The sequence below is a fragment of the Phyllosticta citriasiana genome (genome assembly GCF_038021145.1).
Source record: "Phyllosticta citriasiana strain CBS 120426 chromosome Unknown IWZ02scaffold_12, whole genome shotgun sequence".
NCBI classification, from domain to species: Eukaryota; Fungi; Ascomycota; class Dothideomycetes; order Botryosphaeriales; family Phyllostictaceae; genus Phyllosticta; species Phyllosticta citriasiana.
The window spans coordinates 423,172-439,862 of NW_027117289.1; the positions used below are offsets into that span (position 1 = coordinate 423,172).

The 16,691-nt window shown below is 51.6% G+C and overlaps 7 protein-coding genes across 7 annotated transcripts; 2 read left to right on the forward strand and 5 right to left on the reverse strand.

The window, feature by feature from the left end:
* Positions 1–4,639: 4,639 nt before the first annotated feature.
* IWZ02DRAFT_57269 (uncharacterized protein) lies at positions 4,640–7,740 on the reverse strand. The gene is made up of 2 exons (XM_066770909.1): positions 5,833–7,740; positions 4,640–5,782 (listed from the first exon to the last, which is right to left on the reverse strand). Exons 1-2 carry the CDS (start codon positions 7,446–7,448, stop codon positions 4,774–4,776), a joined length of 2,625 nt encoding a protein of 874 aa, XP_066619973.1. The 5' UTR covers positions 7,449–7,740; the 3' UTR covers positions 4,640–4,773.
* Positions 7,741–8,965: 1,225 nt separating this feature from the next.
* IWZ02DRAFT_57267 (uncharacterized protein) lies at positions 8,966–10,175 on the reverse strand. The gene is made up of 2 exons (XM_066770908.1): positions 9,188–10,175; positions 8,966–9,124 (listed from the first exon to the last, which is right to left on the reverse strand). Exon 1 carries the CDS (start codon positions 9,993–9,995, stop codon positions 9,306–9,308), a length of 690 nt encoding a protein of 229 aa, XP_066619974.1. The 5' UTR covers positions 9,996–10,175; the 3' UTR covers positions 8,966–9,124; positions 9,188–9,305.
* An 8-nt stretch (positions 10,176–10,183) lies between these two features.
* Positions 10,184–12,539, reverse strand: IWZ02DRAFT_459126 (FMN-dependent dehydrogenase-domain-containing protein). Its single transcript, XM_066768064.1, has 4 exons — positions 12,290–12,539; positions 10,905–12,242; positions 10,774–10,847; positions 10,184–10,720 (listed from the first exon to the last, which is right to left on the reverse strand). The coding sequence occupies exons 1-4, from the start codon at positions 12,315–12,317 to the stop codon at positions 10,628–10,630; spliced, it is 1,533 nt and encodes a 510-aa protein (XP_066619975.1). The 5' UTR covers positions 12,318–12,539; the 3' UTR covers positions 10,184–10,627.
* Positions 12,540–12,728: 189 nt separating this feature from the next.
* On the forward strand, positions 12,729–13,358 carry IWZ02DRAFT_471256 (uncharacterized protein; the record flags this gene model as incomplete). Its single annotated transcript, XM_066768854.1, has 2 exons — positions 12,729–12,798; positions 12,838–13,358. The coding sequence occupies 2 exons, from the start codon at positions 12,729–12,731 to the stop codon at positions 13,356–13,358; spliced, it is 591 nt and encodes a 196-aa protein (XP_066619976.1).
* Positions 13,359–13,479: 121 nt separating this feature from the next.
* On the reverse strand, positions 13,480–14,483 carry IWZ02DRAFT_57336 (uncharacterized protein). The gene has a single exon (XM_066770910.1). The coding sequence runs from the start codon at positions 14,315–14,317 to the stop codon at positions 13,601–13,603; it is 717 nt and encodes a 238-aa protein (XP_066619977.1). The 5' UTR covers positions 14,318–14,483; the 3' UTR covers positions 13,480–13,600.
* Positions 14,404–14,913, reverse strand: IWZ02DRAFT_57348 (uncharacterized protein). The gene has a single exon (XM_066770912.1). The coding sequence runs from the start codon at positions 14,775–14,777 to the stop codon at positions 14,490–14,492; it is 288 nt and encodes a 95-aa protein (XP_066619978.1). The 5' UTR covers positions 14,778–14,913; the 3' UTR covers positions 14,404–14,489.
* Positions 14,914–14,938: 25 nt separating this feature from the next.
* On the forward strand, positions 14,939–16,445 carry IWZ02DRAFT_57356 (Glyoxalase/Bleomycin resistance protein/Dihydroxybiphenyl dioxygenase). Its single transcript, XM_066770913.1, has 3 exons — positions 14,939–15,380; positions 15,438–15,810; positions 15,862–16,445. Exons 1-3 carry the CDS (start codon positions 15,050–15,052, stop codon positions 16,364–16,366), a joined length of 1,209 nt encoding a protein of 402 aa, XP_066619979.1. The 5' UTR covers positions 14,939–15,049; the 3' UTR covers positions 16,367–16,445.
* The last annotated feature ends 246 nt before the right edge of the window (positions 16,446–16,691 follow it).

Here is a 16,691-nt window from a genome sequence, read left to right on the forward strand (position 1 = left end):
AACCACGTGTAAGGGAGCATGGAAGGATCGGTTGATGGAGCGTGTACGGGCACGGATGCATGTATCACTGTTGTTTTTGTTGTCCATCATGTGGATGAATGAGTCTTTAATGTCATTACTCTAAAAGGAGAAAACCCCGACATTGATGGCTCTGGCTCGGAGCCAGCAAAACAGCGGGAAAATGTCCTCGTCGGAGGGCTTGGGTTGGGTGGAGGGGGGTAGGTGCGGAGGCTGTTGGTGGTATTTGGGGTGGGTAGGTAGGGGGAGGAGAAAAAACGGAAGGAAAACGAAATCAAAGAAATCGCGAAAACACGAAAACTTGAGAATATGGAAATGGGAAAGCTATTGGAATACGTAGGTAGTGCGGTGTACCTGCTTAGTCTCTTTCTTGTCTTTCGTCTAGGCGCGTGCAGCTCATTGCTACTTTTGGCATTTCACCTCGTCTCATCGCATTTCAATCATGTGGTTACGGCCGCCCGGATGGACATTGAAGCAGTGAAGCAGGGTGTGGAGGTGCTGCATTTGAAGGCATAGTGAATGAATAAGTGGTGGAGAGGTAGAGTACCTAGCGGTGAGAGAGGAGGCGGACGTAATGACACTATGCGTCTTTACCTGAATTTGTTTGGTTTGGAGTGCAATGGACTGACTGACTGACTGCGCCGTTGAACGTCTTTCCGCCGTCTGCCTCTTGGAACGCAACGGAGTGGCAGTCAGTCCGACGAGTTTCCCAAACGTTGCATTTGGTATCTCACTGCTTTCGGTTGCTGCGGCAGGATCGAAAGAGGAAGCCAAGTGGTGCAGTAACGTTGAAAGTCTTGAGAAGTCACTGTCCGCGAAGGGGACTGTCGGGAGGTGTTGGGAAGTTGGCGAGCTAGAGAGAGAGAGAGAGAGGTGGGCTGCCCGGAGTAACCAAACTGTCCGAAGTGAGGAGTCCGTCCCGAAAGCGGAGCGTATTCGTAGACAGACTCCTAGGACACTGTCCGAAAACCCTGCCTGTTCAACGGTTATTCCGAAGGCACTTGACACACTTTAGACGTTCAATGTTGAATTCGTTATTCTCTACTTTCAGTTGGCCAAAAGCGGTATTCGATAATGAAATAACTTCGGACGTCGTGCTTCAGCCAGGGATGAGCATCCCGTCGCAGACAGCTTTGGGACGAGGATCCCGCAAGGGATGGTAGAACAGGACGTCTGACGTTGCTGTCAGTGCCAGAATTACCCCTTTGAGTCACTTTTCGGCGCACGCAGGCAAAAGAACAGAATGCACCATCTTTGAATGTCTTGAGATTGGCTTCTCGTATGTACTGCACAGACAAGAAGGAGTAGCTCCGGCACTTTAGCTTGAGAGTGAATGTCTAAAAATTGGCCGGCAAGCTTCATTTAGGGAAAAAATCCACAGCGTAGATTTTCGTGCCAGACGCTGCTGTTCATCGGTAGTTACCGAACCAACAACTACTGACTCGTTCGACTGCGGTTTGGAGTAGCCAAAAGCGGTAATCGACGATAGTGTAATATTGAACGACTTGCCGCCATCCGAAGAAAGACTTAAGCAAAGCACAAGGCAGCTAGCTCTTCCTGCCGGACCAACCAACATCTTCAGGCAGTCTATAAAACCCGAAAAAACGGCTCCCAAAGTGCGAACCATGTACTGGCACGTTCTCCCGAGGCCTTTTGGCGAAGGGGTTTTGAAAGATGCCTTTAGAGCGGAGCTCCTCCTGGTAGTACTTGCAAGATACAAGGCATGTGGTCACTTAGACCTGGTGTTTTCCGTATGCCACGCAGACTAGTTCGAGGCGCATGGTTCAATTCTTCTCTTTTACTCTTTTTTCTTTTTTCGCCGCTAAATCTTTTTATCTAGGTCCATAAGGATCCTAGTATAGACCTAAGTGAAGGTGCAGACTAGACGGATATCCAAGCAAGCTTCTAGACCAGACATCCATCCGGGCCAGATATCTAGAGTGGGTATCCGGAGCAGGCATCTAGAGCAAGCATCTAGAGCAAGCAGGCATCCGAGGCGTGAAATCCAGCCAGACGGGCATCCATCCAAAAAGTTCCTAGGCGGGATCCATGCCAGGATGCGGCATACGAATCTAAGGATCAGGATCCTAGGGACCTTTCAGACGTTTGACGCTGAAATAAAATATCGATTTGCCTCTTTTAGCAACTCAGACTAAGCTAAAGAGATCTATTAGCAGAAGCCAAGATTGAACGTTATCTTGTTACAAACGGAAAATCGAAGCGCTACTTCTAAGCGCTCAGTCTTTTTAAGATAGATGCCAGCAAATAGGGGTTAAAAAAAAATGGATGCCGACAGATGGGTGTCGAGAGATTGGTGTCAAGAGATAGGTGTCACGTGATAGGTGTCGAGCGAGGGGTGTCACGCAATAGGTATCAAGTAATGGTTATTAAGTGATGGTTATTAAGTAATGGTTATCGAGTAATGGTTATCGAGTGATGGTTATTAAGTGATAGTTATTAAGTGATGGTTATTAAGTGAGAGGTGTTAAGTAATGGGTATTAAGTAATAGTTAATAAGCGTTAGTTATCGAGCGACGGTTATTAAGTGATAGTTATTAAGTAATAGTTATTAACTGATGGTCATTAAGCGATGGTTTTTAAGTAATAGTTATGAAGTGATAGGTATTAAGTAATAGATGTTAAAAGATGTATATTTAATGAGGGCTACATCCTATGCCTATTCCGCACTGATTAACATCTCCTCTAGACGTTTAATGCCAAAAAATATTTCCCTTTTTAGAAAATCTACCTAAAGCGGTACTTAACGATAATTTATTATGAATAACTTCTAACAGCCTTAAAAACATGCATGTCCTTCAGGCGTTTAACGTTATACTGCGCTGCTAACCTTTTTCAGCCATCTCTCTAATCTTGCCGAAAGAGGCAATCGAGGAAAGCGTAACATTAAACGTCTAGGCTGCCATCCAGCGTAGGATGATGGATGATGGTGCAGGATAATAGGGCTCTGGATCCACACCACATAATGGTCAGATTCCATCTATAATGCACCGTTATCCTCAGGCAATATCAGCGGACAGACATCATTAGATAGGCATCATTGGATCATCATCCGTCGGCAATCATCACTCTAGACGTCTGAAGTTGCGAAATTGCACCGTTATCCCTTTTAGTCGGACAGGCAGAAACCAAAAGCGGTAATTGAAGAGATGTAAAGTTGAACGTCTGATTTCCACGTTCTCCGTGACTTCGACACATTTTGAGACGTTCGATATTGAAAGGCGTCACTTACTAAGTTCGGTCATCTAGCTTGTCCAGAAGAGGCAATTGGTCGTGGCGCAACATTGAACGTCTAGACTGCTATCCGGCGTGGGCACGATGGATCCTGGCTCAGGATGACGGGGCTGGATAGATACTAAGGTATCCGCGGGTTAGGTCGTTTCTACACCATCCCGCGCTGGTCGAACTGCCTTCAGACGTTCGACGTAGAAGTGGATTACCCCTTTGAGTCACAACATTTACGGGAGCCAAAGCGGCAAAAGTCGACTATGGCGCAACACTGAACATCGTGCTGTCCAAGAAGTGATCCAAAACAAAAATTCGATCAAACTGCTGACAATCTTTGTAAGCGTGGAGGAGCAACGGTCAAAAACCATCGCTGGGGGGGGGGTGGTTAAAAGAATTCTCTCTTGTTGAACAATATTGGGAGCGTTCGAGTTTGTGCAGACGCGCCAGTCTGGACAGCTGTTTCTGGCCGTCTCACATTCGAATCATCGAGAAGTGAGTAGGGGCTAATTTGGCTGCTTGGAGGGTGAGAAGCTCGTCGGATATTGGAGAATGCTGGTGGTTGAGCGTCGCCTTCAGTTGTGGCATCGTCATGCTTCGGAGAATTTCGATCAAGTACGCAGGGTCTTGGGCGTGGATAAAGCCATCAATCTGGCTTGAAAGCTGAGATGTGTCAAGGCACTGGTGGAGCTCAGAAGTCAGTGACCTCATATTCAGGCAAGACACGAGGACAGGGAGCATTCACACATCTTGCATTCGACATCCAAATTTGAGCGCCTGCAGCGGTACTGGACCATACCAGGAGGGTCCCCTGAAGCATGAGACGGTTGTCTTCAGGGAGGTGTTGTGAGCGCGTGCGGAACACAGCAAGCAAAATTGGGAGTGTCGGGCGCCTGGGTAGTAGTGGTGGTGGTGGTGGTGTTGTTGTTGAGCGAAAGGACGATGATGGAAGACGAAGATGGAGCGGGGGACATCGAGATTTTGTATTTGGCGAGCAGGTTAGGGCAGTTGCGTCGGTGCGCCTTCCCATATTGTGCCGCAGCTAGTTTGCAGCTGGTAGAGCGAGCACCGTCGCTGGCTCAGTCTGAATAGAGACAGGGAGCATTCGAAATGCTTCAGAGTAACGTGAGAGGGAGCATTCGGCCGATGACCCACCCTCTGCCTGCGATTAAAGCAGTAGATCTCAGTCGAAGCTGAAAGAGTGTGCTGAAAAGTCTTGGAATTGAAACTCGCTCGCTATTCATAAGTCGTAAAGGTGCCACTGGTATCTTCTCGCCCAATCTAAGTAAAAATGCAAAGGCTTGCTTGCTTGCACAATCTTCCGCCAAATTCGCTGTCCTCTATATCCCAAATCGAAAGCAGAAAGATCAAATTCGCAGATCCTCCTGATGGTGGAGGTTATACATTAAGTCGCGTCGCTGTAAAAAAATCATGCATGTGAGACAAGAGACAAAGTGCGAGAAAACAAACGAATCGCGCGACTTGAACGGTCTTCGAAGAGGATCGAGGCATCTATCCAAGCACTGCGGCCAAGACGATGATCAGCAGGATTATTGATGTGCCCGCCACCGACATGATGCGATTCACCCTCCTCCAATATGCTCCCCTGGCATATGCTCGTTCCGCCTCAGCCTCTCCCAAACGAACGTCGATTGGGGTTCCGCAGCTCGGACGTCCCTCTGGCACATTCAGCTCCTTCTCGACTACCCTCCCAGCGTGAACTTCCGCCGCCATTGAAGCCCGCTGCCGATCGTCGTCCTGGCCCCTCTCCAAATCGTCGAGATACGGATCAGAAGCCGGAGGAGGCGGTGGAAGATGGAGAAAGGCAGCGACCATCCATGCGAATGGGAAAAAGAATCCAAAAGCGAAGAGGTAGACTTGTCGATCAACGCGGGGATCGTCGTGGGTGCATGCTGGCGGTGGTGAAGGCGGTGCTAAAGAGCGATACCAGGTTGTCAGGGTTGCCACGGTGTTGGTGTTGCTTTGAACGGAGAATCTTTGACGACGCGGCTCCGATTCGGCCTCGTAGACTGACTCGGGCGTGCGCGGGTACATGGGCAATGCTTGGATTTCAAGGTCGGAACTATTATCACCAGAGAGTGAATCCGATTCCTGGGTCAATGACGAAAGTGCAAGTCCACGATGGTTCGACATGAATCCCGGCCTTGGAACACCGTCGGGACCAAAAGCTTCTGCCAATTGGTCATCGTCAAGGTTTGCGCTGTAAATTGTGCTGTGCGGTCGGTTGCGAGGGCGATGGACTCGCGCGATGCTGAATTCGGAAGACGAGGGCGAGGCTGCAGGAGCAGTACTCGACTTTGATGAAGGTCGCGAAAAGCCCGACTTGAAGGTAGTTCCGTTCGAGTGATTAAAATCAATCGCAAACTTGTTTCCCCGTGGAGTTTTGGGAGTTTTTGGCGTTTGAGGAGGATGGAAGGTGCCTAAAGAGGTCACTGACTGCGATCGAGAAGATCCAGCGTGGAACGAGTAAGAACTCGGATTCGTGTTTGAATAAAAGGTCCTGCAATGAATCAGTGGCAGTCCCAGCATTTCTGGAAAAGAGATACATACCGTGCCCACGCAGGCAAAGTTCGAGCAACGTTGACGACTGTGGTGTTGCTCGAATTACTCCCCGGACGTGTTGCAGGCCAAGACCTGTCGCCGAATCCCATGTGGGCAAAGCTCATTGAATCTACCGATTGCCAAGGATTACGAAGAGGTGGAATGTAGTTTGTGTCGTCGGAAGCCTTGCGGGTTCGCTCTGTCATTGTAACGAATGTTGCCGGTGTAGCTGTTCCCTCGACCTTGGTAATTGTTGAAGCGGCCATGGACTTCTGTCCAGTTGGAGGCAGGTCTTCGATCTGGACCTTTTGCGCCGCAACGGGGCTCCCCTGGACAACTGAAGTCTTGTCATCAGAAGTCGCGCCAACTGTCTTTTCTTCGTGTTGGACAGGGGACTTTGAAGGGCTTCCCTGCAGCTTCTCCAGGGTCTGGCTGTTCCGATTCCGGATTCTTGGCACGAAAATTGGCGCTGGCGAGCCGTACTCCACCGATGCAAAAGTTCCTGCAGAAGCATCTCGCATTTTGGGATATTGCAGGATGATCTCTCCTGGAGAAGGAATTTCCCGAGACACCGTATGGAGGCGCGATTGAGACCTGGAATGGCTCAAAAATTGTTCGCTCAAGATGGGTGTAGATGACGGCCGCCTCGCCCTTGTTTGCGATTCCGTGTCGAGAAACGGCTCAAGAGAATTTCCCAGACTCGTAACTGGTCGCTTCGAATCAGAGTCATCGCCAATACCGTGGAGATTGAGCCCTGCAGGTGTCGAAGTTGGCCGTGCAGGCTGGAAGTTTGGTGGCCAAAGTGTCCAGTTGCTTCCTGTAGACTTGCGATCAACATGGCATCTGGTAGAAAGAGTTTCTGAAGATGCCGATGATCTATCAGAAGCACCTGGAAAATTTGACGATGGTGGAGCCACATCTTCAACATCCTCAGAGGCTTCAACAGAACGTAGTCCCGACTGCCGACGGTCCGAGCCTTCGGAATCAGGAGAAATGTGACGTGAAGCAGAAGAAACGATGTTTCTGTCTCTGTCTGTCACAGATCTGATGGTGCTGATGGACTGTCGGTTTTTTGTGTCCACAGAGTGACGTGTGGAAGAGTCGGTCGGAAGGGGAGGCTCCGAAGGACCGAGAAGACTGTTGAAGAATTCGGGCGTGTCCGTAGAAGCAGATGATCGCTTGTCCGAGCGACTGCTGGGAGAACTTGGACCAAGCTGCACTTGGGATGACAGAATGGGAAATGACGGCCTGGCCTGGGTCGGGGATGGCGCACTCAAATTTCTTGTGTGTCGTTTTCCAGGGGAACCATCTTGCTCCTTGCGCTCGCGCGCTCGCTGAAGCTCCAATTCTCGCTCTACACGAAGAAGAGGTGGCACCAAGTTGAATCGTTGTGACGAGCTAGGTCTTCCTGTGTTTTGATGTGCTGGTGATATTTCCCCTAGTGGTTGTCGCCTGGTTGCAAAAGCAGACTTTGACCGACGTCGCGGGTCCGTTGATTTCGATTCTGGGTTGAGAATCGACTGAACATTGTCTGATTTGGATCTACTGCGTCCGGCGACCAAATCATTTTCTCGAGAGCCTTGGGATCTTAGAGGGGGCGGTTTGGGGGCTCTGTTTGAAGGCATGGGAGCGAGACACGCGCAACGCCGACCAAAACACCTGCAGCTGGTGATTTATCGACTCACAGCTTCGTGACTCGGATTGATCGGTATACAGCAAAGAAGACGAATTCCAGACATTGACGGATGATCAAGGTTGCGCGACAGGAAGAGAAAAACTTGGTAGAACCAGGAGACATGGAGAATCTATAAAGATAAATGTGGCTGCATCAGGTGGCACATTGGGCACGCCACAAAGACGGCGCAATGCTCCCACCTCTGTACCTTTCCTTCTCCACTGTGGCCGCCCAAGAAATTGTCGGTTCTGAAGCATAGCGTAGTTACGGGCCGGCTCTGTTTGGATTCATACGCTGGCCCGCCACATGAAGGCGGAAGGGGCGCTGAAGAGGCATGGGCAGGCTTGCAAATGCCATGTTGGGGAATGCAATGGAGTGGGGTGGTCCTGGAAAAAGGGGGACTAGTCGAGACGAAGACACGTTGACGCGTGCTTGGGTGTAGCTTTTCGGTGAGTGGCACTCGCAGACAAGATGGCGAATCCGGGATGAATGGAAGAGCAGAGATGATCAACCTGGACTGGTACTGGGCTGAGGATGGTGTGTCAAGCAAGCCGAGGGAAGCGTCGCCATGGTGGAAGAAAGTCGGTCCTGATGGAGAATTGGGCGCACGGACCTCTTCCTCTTCCTGCCTGTGATCCGAGTCAAGTCAACAAACCAACCCAACATCAGCACGCCAACTACAATCTCGTCAGCTCGCTATCCACCCCGTCTTCCTCGTCGTATCTTGCTGCCGTGTCCCTCGCCGACCCGTTGCCCCCAAGACTTCGTCATCATCCCGGGAGATGCTCATGCTTCAACCACTGCGCTGTGTCGGCGCGCTTTGCTGGCGGCAATGATCCGAGCGCAACGCCGGTCGATCCAGTCAATCCTGTGCTCATTCTCTTGCGCTGCTTTCGAGAAGCCACAGATTGTCGCCATCATTCCATCTCCGAGCAGGAATTCCATCTTTTACACGCGGGCTGCCATTCCCAGCTGAACCACCCGCCTTACCATGCTTCCGTTCGGACTGCATGATTCGGGTCTCTGCTCGACGTCGGAAGCTGGCGTTTGGTCTTTGCTCTTCAGCCTAAAAAGCTTGGAAACTGGGCTTGCTTTTCCTTTCCTGAACGCATTAGCAACTCTGATTATTGCTACGAATACTGACGTGTCCAGCGGGACAATTCAGCTATTTTTCCCTCCACCGACTGCAGTGAGTGACGCAACGCAGTCTGGGCTTGTGGTTGCGGGTTGCTACGCAAGGTAGGCTTCAACATTTCGGGCTGACCGAACGTACCGTCACACTGCATTATTCCTCGACTTAAGGAATCGATCCACCAGGCAACGGCTGCTCGACGTGGGCACAAAGGCTGCCAGCTCTTTTGAAACGCCTTGGCTTTGTCAACTGGACACGACTTCAATCCTCATCCTCCGAGATTGTCCGCGCGTGGCAGAGAAGCTGAAGCGCCCAAGCCAGTCAGGCGCAGACGACTAGAAAGTGTTGTGCCTGGTCTTATTGTTTTGCCCATTCGACAAGCCCTATTCCAGGTCATCGGAATGCCGTACAGACAGATTGCAGCAATCGTAGAATTGACACGAGTATAGCGCGCTGGCATGACTTGTTGCTGGTTGATTGACAAGGAAACAAGGCTGCTTTGTAAGGTCAGCCTGTGGCCTTTTGGTTCTCTGGACTGATCTTCGGAAGTCACTTACCAAACGGTGGATGAGAAGTGTTGTTGCTCTATCGAACTCCAGGTCAAGCATCTAGGATTTAAATGTTTCAATTGCCTCTTTTTCGCACGAACTTCGCCGGGACCATTGCACTTCGACGCTACAAATTCTTGAAACAAAACACAACAACAGAAGCTACGAATCCTACCAAAATGTCGACCTCGAGCGCTTGAACAATCCTCGCTGAGCTCACATACAAGCACCATGCCGTCGCACAATGTCCAACAGTTCGGTCTCGCACCCAAGACCTCAACTTCAACCACCAATCCCAGCCCACAAAACCACATTTTCCCCCTGCCTTCTCGAAACTTTTTTGAAACCACAATTGCCAAACAAAAAAGCCGACAAAAAAAAAAAAAAATTCAAAATCGGAGACTAAAGAATATGTCGAAACGCCCACACGCGCCCACCAGCACCACAAGTCCAGCAACCACGCCTCGCACGTCACACCAAGGCGCGCCATCCAATCAACGCTCCTCCGCCACACCGCACCCCTGCTCATCTCCTCTGCTCTCTTCTGCCTCTCCCCAAACATCTGACGGCCGACTCTAAGCGCGCGCTGGTCTGGACAGCCTTTGCCATTCTGAATGTCTCGCGGTTCTTTGCGCTTGAATCCAGAATATAGGTTGCTCCGATTTAATTTCAACCCACCCCCACCCATGCCGACAGTGCGTATGTATGTGTATTTATGCACAACCGGCAGGGGGTCGACTCCTTCTCCACACCTGTCCCCTCGCGCCGCGCCGCACCGCGCGAGCGAGCGCACACGAGGCCCCGGCGGTTGGCTCATGCTGACGGTGGCCGGCGGTGGGTGCGGTGCGGTGGTGCTGATGTTTCACATGTCAGACGTTCAAAGTTCATGCGTTGCGCGGTGAGGGCAGGGCGGTTTTGGGTCGTGTGCATGAGGCCCTTGTAGAAGCAGGGGTTGATGGGCAGTCGCGCGGCTAGGTGTGGTGGGTCAGGGGGCCTTCTGTGGATGATGGATGGATGGGTGGGTTGGGGGATTGGGAGCGCGAGGGCGAGGGAGAAGAAGGATGCGGCCAACGGAGCGTGTCGTGTGATTTGACTCAGACCAACGGCCTCATAGAGGGTGTCGGAAATGGCAGCTCCTTAGGTGCACTTGAGGTGATAAATGGATGCTCGGTAGATACCTGAGCTGACGTATGGATGCTCCCTGGATGCGCCTTTGTGACAACCACTGTGGCGTCCGATACCGTTGTCTTCTCGTCGGCTAGCTGCATGGCATTCGGAGGAGATTGTTAAATTGTACGATTGGATGGACGGGATGACCCAAATTCTGGCGGGATTTACTAGATTCATGCTGTCTTGAAGCGTGTGAAAAAGGAAAGAAGGAGATCTCTTCTTTTCTATCAATTGTATCTCTTGAATCTCTCTCTCCGTCTCGAGTCTACTGTCCGGCCTCTACAGCTTTGACCTGAAATTTTGCCACAAATTGGGCTTATCTAGGTTTGCTGGTCCGTTGTATATGTCCCTTTCGATAGCGCGAGTGTTCACCTGGAAGCTGAACGTCAGTGTTTGAGGTGTTGGAGCATTTTTGGGTTACTCACGTGTTGCAATCCGAGTTGATCAACCCTCTCAACACCAAGCAATCTCATTGCCGTCTCGGTCTCCGCTTTCAGGACTATTTGCAACGTCAGTGCTCGCTCCTCGCGAGTTCTTTTGTCTGGACTCGACCTACTCTCCAAAACACGGGCAACGCCCTCCTTGCCACTCGCTCCAAGTCCAAAGAGTGCAGCGCGACCAACACCGACACCTTTTGCACCTAGGGCGAGCGCTTTGACAACGTCGGTGCCGCGCTTGATGCCTCCATCTACCCAGACTTCAATCTTATCAAAGACTTCTGGGCAGTACTTCCGAATCTCGAGCAGGGTGTGCACGGCCGGGGGTGCCGTGTCCATCGCTCTGCCGCCATGATTGGAGAGGATGATGCCTTTGATCTGAGGATCATACAAGGAGGCGAGGTACGCATCCTCGTGTGTCTGTAGTCCCTTGAGAACGATCGGTAGTTTGGTATGCTTGGCCAGCCAGGGCAGCGTGGTCTTCCACGTGAGATCCGGAGCGGTGCCCATGAACAACGCCTTTCCAACGCCGCCTGAGCTCTCCCCACCCTCCTTGGCTTGTCCCGCAGTTGCGGCCTTGGGATTCGGGCTCGTGGACGAGGACGAACCATCCTGAACGGCAGAGCGTACGGGCAGGTTGGATCCTACGTTCTTGGACTTTTCGTCGTGTTCACGCTTGCCTGGAACCGGAGCATCGAGGGTCAGGCAGATGAATTTGATTTGCGGCAGCTTGGCGATCCGGGCAAGCATGGTTTCACTCTTTTTCCGGTCCGTCTGCACGTATAGTTGCCATCCGAATGACTGCTCCGGACCGGCGTCTTTGACTATTTGCTCTGGTGTCATGGATGCATTGTTTGAGATCAGTTGCAACGCGCCGAACTTGGCACAGGCCTGCGCAATGCCCCATTCGCCGTCCGGGTGCGCGAGTCGTGCCATGGCGGCCGGGGATACATAGATGGGAATGTTGACCTTGTTGCCAAGGAGTGTTGTACTGGTGTCGCAGTTCGTGCAGTCAACAAAAACGCGCGGTCGCAGTAGTATTTGACGGTATGCTGTATTGTTCAACTGCTTGGAGTGCAAGTCATCACTCGCAGAGTAGTAATATGCCCACGCCTTGTGGCTAATCTGCTTGGTAGCAACCTCTTCAATGTCGTCGAGGTTGAGCAGTGATTCCAAGTCAGGTGGACCCTCTGGTTCACTTGATTGCTCCTGCGCAGGAGATTTCTCCTCCGACGGCAGTGTAGATTCATCGAGTTTCCCTAGCTTCGCTTCCGCCGGGAGGCTCTCCTCGAGTATGCCTGGAGGGTGGATTGGGTCGTATTCTTCCGTCGCGTCTTTGCCAGCAAGAGAGAGGATGATCCTTGGGCCGCCTGGATGTTCGGGGAGAAAGGACGTCACATCGTACACGTTTCCGTAGAGAACAACCCAACAGCTTTCTGGGGTGTTGTGTTTGGAGACTGCTAGGTGTGAGCGCTTGATGCACATTCGCCGATGATCGACTAACCTTCGTCATAGCTGTAGACTTTGGCCATTGTAAGCAACACAGACTGTATCAACAAACGATAAAAGCTGGGAACAAGCGCAGTAATTCAAGAAGCGCCAGACGCTGCTACGAGACAGCAACGAGGTCAAATCGATCCAAGACGCGGCATCAAGGTCGGAAAGTCTACAGGACTCGGTCGAAACGTCAGCGACTCTGCGTACAATTGCATATCGGTGATTGGATGGCGCAATGCTCGATCGGCAAAAGTGGGATACAACTTCCGTGGGGAGAGAAGGTCAAGTTTCCGCGTCGGCGGCCGAAATCCGATGAGCGCTGCCAACGCGGGGGAACTCGGCACGACCTGCCCTTTTTCCACCCAGCTCCCGTCAACTCTTGAAATTTGTCCCTCCAGGCTTTCCAACACCAACTCTACCCCGGCCATCTCGACGCACCTGAACTCATGACATTCCAGACCAACGATCGTCCGCCGCATCAGGCCCGACAGCGTGGCGGCAGAGGCAGAGGAAGGGGTCGAGGCGGCCGTACATGTCCTCCAACCGGCGGACGAGTTCCAAGCATAAACCAAGTCGTCACGGGCGCACACGTTTCAATCATTCTCAAAGTTGACCAGCCCACCGGTCGCCAAGTTCAGGGAATAATTTCTGAAGTTTTGACGCGTGGCGATCACCCCAGAGGAATCAAAGTTCGACTCGTCGATGGTCGAGTTGGCCGCGTGCAGCGCCTCGCGACAGAGGCTGAAGCAAGAGATGGATCGCAAGGGCTGAGCGATTTGGGCAGGAATGGAGAGTCCAGTCAGAGTGGCAACGCGTCAACAAGATCACGCTTCCAGATCAGATACCGCGATGTCAGAGAGGAAGAGGAGCTCAACGCACCACCCTCGGGATACAGTCTTGGAGACCTTCTTCCTCCAGGACATCCTTTGCTTGAAGAATCTCAGGTCCCTAGTCAGCGCGGGTCTTTTGAATCTCCAAATCTCAACTCTGCCGTTCAAGTCTGTCCTGTGTGCCACCAATTCGAAGGCGACGAGACTGCTGTGGCACACCACGTCAACTCACACTTTGAAGACTGAGTAGCACAGATGCCCGGAAATATTCGCAGGCCAAAACGTAAATTGCCTGCCCGATCCCTGCGATAGGGAGGCTTCATGCGCTCGGCTACCATATGGACATGAGGCGTTCAAGTTCTCTGATCATGGTGTTATGAAGCATGCAGGCACAGAAGAAGTCAACCTTTGAAGCATTCAAGCTCCAGTCAAATACGGCATTAGAATCAACCAGACATGCCACATAGACTGAACTGGGTTGCATTCAACTACCTGCTCGCCTGTTCGCCTTCCTGCCTCAAAGCTTGCTTGACGATTGCTCCGCATAGTCTGGCATACGGATTCGTCTTTACTGCCAGCTGCTTGGCCATTTTATCTCCGTACATTCCGCCGACGTAAAATTCTCGACTTGCTCTTTCTTCCAACTCGTCTCGGTCTTTGCCCTTTACCTCATCTGGGCCAACCTCTAATCTGCTTCCTCCTGCCACTTTTGCTGCCTTTAAAAAAAGATATCCCCGATGGCTATGAGACGTGGCCAAGAGACGGGCTTGCAGAGGAGAGACCGTATCCTGTGGGGACCTTGGAGACAAGAGATGGATACATTGGGCCAGGTCCGCAAATAGCGCACTTGTAACATCTAGGTTACCAGCATGGAAAAAGTTCCCCCCATCGTCAATCAAAAGCCGAAGTGCTTGTGCGCGATTCACGTACGCTGAAGCATACTGAGGATTTGTCGTGATCAGAAGATTCAAAGACTCGATTGCAGTCTTGAGATCCTTCGTTTCCGGTCGTGTCGAAGTTCCCAATGGACGGATTGCCTCTCGTTCTGTCGCTTGTAGTGAAGGTAAGAGTTCGTCGGAAATGTGCGGAAGCTTTTGACAGTCGCCTTTTATTTTGACGGATGCTGAGAGAGAGGATTCTGGGTCAAAGATGGCTGAAAGCACTTTGGCATCATTGGAAGAAAGGGTGTTGTTGACTTCCGTCATTTTGAAGACGAAGATTTGGGGAGTTTGCGGGTAGGAGGAGTTGACAGGAGACGGGTCTTATTCTACCAAAGCAAACTTGTGGGTTAGCTCGACCTACCTGAACGCCTCGAACTTGGGTCCTCGCCTCCCCGCAGCCGGTCACATCGCGCCAAAATATGGAATCTGGGGCACGTCAAAAGTCAGTTTCGAGGTACCGCATCGCGCTGAGCCGACTGAAGCCGAGGCACGTGATGGCTATTCCTGCGCCATCTCTATTGTCCGAGGCTTGGTGACAAAAGTCGTGGCACACACAACAAATGTTAGGAGCGCGGTGGAGCGCAAGCTGGGAGCATTCAAACACGCGGACAGATGATCTGGAAGGAACGTTCATGTCCCCTGATAGCAGAGTACTCAGGAGTATTTGAGCGTCTATGGAGGACAGCAGTAAGAAGCATCCAAGGCCCGGTTCGCGGTGACCCATTGTGCCACGTCTTTTGGCACCGAGCCTTGGTCTCTACTGAGCTCCTCATCTAGCCTGGCGCGTCAGCGGCAGGAATCGGCCCAAAGCGGATTTCCGGCATCAGCACTACGTGGAGGACGCGCTGCACCTGTGATTAGGATCAGTAATATTTCCACATCTCGTGGAACGACCTGAATTTGAAACTACAAACTTGTTCCCACACATTTGCTCTTTTCCGGACAAGAAAAATCTCTCCCCTTCTTGCGGTTCCTGTGCCTACTCGATTTTCAAACATGGCACCAATGGCTCTGCCAACAGAGCACGACTCTCTGTCCAACTACCAAGGATACCATTCGGTCCACTGGTATGTTGGCAACGCAAAGCAAGCGGCTGCATACTATGTGACGCGCATGGGCTTTGAAAGAGTTGCATACAAGGGCCTCGAAACTGGCTCGCGTGGCATGGCCTCGCACGTGGTGAGAAATGGCAAAGTCACTTTTGTGCTGTCCAGTCCTTTGCGAAGCGTCCAAGGTTGCGGCAAAGTGGCCGAGATTGATGAAAGAGAAGCGAAGCTGGTTGAGGAGCTTCACGCTCACCAAGCAAAACATGGTGATGCCGTCAAAGGTAAGAGTTGGTGCCTGATTTGCGAAATTTTCATGGAACAAGCTAATAGTAGTTTAGATGTCACTTTTGAAGTGGACTCGGTTGATGCTGTATACGAGCACGCAATTGCCAATGGGGCAGTCAGCATTGCTGCTCCATACACGATGAGTGACAAAGAGGGCGCTGTCCGCATGGCAACTATCACCACGTACGGCGACACCACCCACACCCTTATCGGGACGCGGAATTACAGAGGGGTCTTCCTTCCCGGCTACCGAGCAGAGACCACGCGTGATCCCATCTCGAAATTTTTGCCAAGTGTTGACCTGGAAGCGGTCGACCACTGTGTGGGCAATCAAGATTGGGACGAAATGGAGGATGCCTGCAACTATTATGAACAGGTCCTTGGTTTCCATCGTTTCTGGAGCGTTGACGACAAGGACATTTGCACGTGAGTTTGCCAACTCTTTTCCGCTACTGCGCGCGCATTAACGTCGACCAGTGATTACTCTGCATTAAAGTCCATCGTCATGGCCTCGCCCAATGAAGTTGTGAAGATGCCAATCAACGAGCCCGCCACGGGCAAGAAGCAATCCCAGATCGAGGAGTACATTAACTTCAACGACGGCCCAGGCGTGCAGCATATTGCTTTGCGCACCCATGACATCATTGCAGCCATCACAGCCCTCAAGCAGCGCGGTGTCGAATTCATCAAGGTACCAGATACCTACTACACGTCCATGCGCGAGCGTTTGGCGCGTACCGCGAATGCCAACAAATGGCAGCTGCAAGAGGACTTTGACAAGATCCAAGAGCTGGACATTTTGATCGACTTTGATGAGGGAGGCTACTTGCTGCAGCTCTTCACCAAGCACCTTATGGACCGGCCCACTGTGTTTATCGAAATCATCCAGAGGCGCAACTTTGACGGCTTCGGTGCCGGAAACTTCAAGAGCCTTTTTGAAGCCATCGAAAGAGAGCAAGAGCTGAGGGGCAACTTGGTATGAGGAAGGTCATTGGCGTTTCGTAGCCTGTAATTTCAAGTCGCTCTCGCCATTTACTTTTCTCCGTCTGTGACGAATACTTTGTCTCCGAGGCCGAAATTTCTTGCCGACTACCAATTCGCATACACCGCTGTTCAAGTCAGGTGTTGGCTAACGGAAATTATCCCACGGAGCATCTGACGCCGAAATAGTGACGGGGGTGCAGGATCCGATCCGCCCGTCTCTTCGCCTTGCCAATTGTCAAAAAGTGGAGGTGGGTGCACAAGGCGGACAGGGTTGCATAACGACTTGCCACTCTCATGCTAGATGGAAGCGTCTTGACAGTCGA

Excerpts from the sequence above, each read along its gene's own strand:
- IWZ02DRAFT_57356 (XM_066770913.1), top strand. The coding sequence starts at position 15,050 with ATGGCACCAATGGCTCTGCCAACAGAGCACGACTCTCTGTCCAACTAC. Across the intron at positions 15,381-15,437 it reads ACATGGTGATGCCGTCAAAG|ATGTCACTTTTGAAGTGGAC; the intron begins GTAAGAGTTGGT and ends ATAGTAGTTTAG. Across the intron at positions 15,811-15,861 it reads GACGACAAGGACATTTGCAC|TGATTACTCTGCATTAAAGT; the intron begins GTGAGTTTGCCA and ends AACGTCGACCAG.
- IWZ02DRAFT_57269 (XM_066770909.1), bottom strand. The coding sequence starts at position 7,448 with ATGCCTTCAAACAGAGCCCCCAAACCGCCCCCTCTAAGATCCCAAGGC. Across the intron at positions 5,783-5,832 it reads ACTTTGCCTGCGTGGGCACG|GACCTTTTATTCAAACACGA; the intron begins GTATGTATCTCT and ends GATTCATTGCAG.
- IWZ02DRAFT_57348 (XM_066770912.1), bottom strand. The coding sequence starts at position 14,777 with ATGGGTCACCGCGAACCGGGCCTTGGATGCTTCTTACTGCTGTCCTCC.
- IWZ02DRAFT_57267 (XM_066770908.1), bottom strand. The coding sequence starts at position 9,995 with ATGAGCCAACCGCCGGGGCCTCGTGTGCGCTCGCTCGCGCGGTGCGGC.
- IWZ02DRAFT_57336 (XM_066770910.1), bottom strand. The coding sequence starts at position 14,317 with ATGACGGAAGTCAACAACACCCTTTCTTCCAATGATGCCAAAGTGCTT.
- IWZ02DRAFT_459126 (XM_066768064.1), bottom strand. The coding sequence starts at position 12,317 with ATGGCCAAAGTCTACAGCTATGACGAAG. Across the intron at positions 12,243-12,289 it reads AGTCTACAGCTATGACGAAG|TCTCCAAACACAACACCCCA; the intron begins GTTAGTCGATCA and ends CACACCTAGCAG. Across the intron at positions 10,721-10,773 it reads ATCAACTCGGATTGCAACAC|GTGAACACTCGCGCTATCGA; the intron begins GTGAGTAACCCA and ends TTCAGCTTCCAG.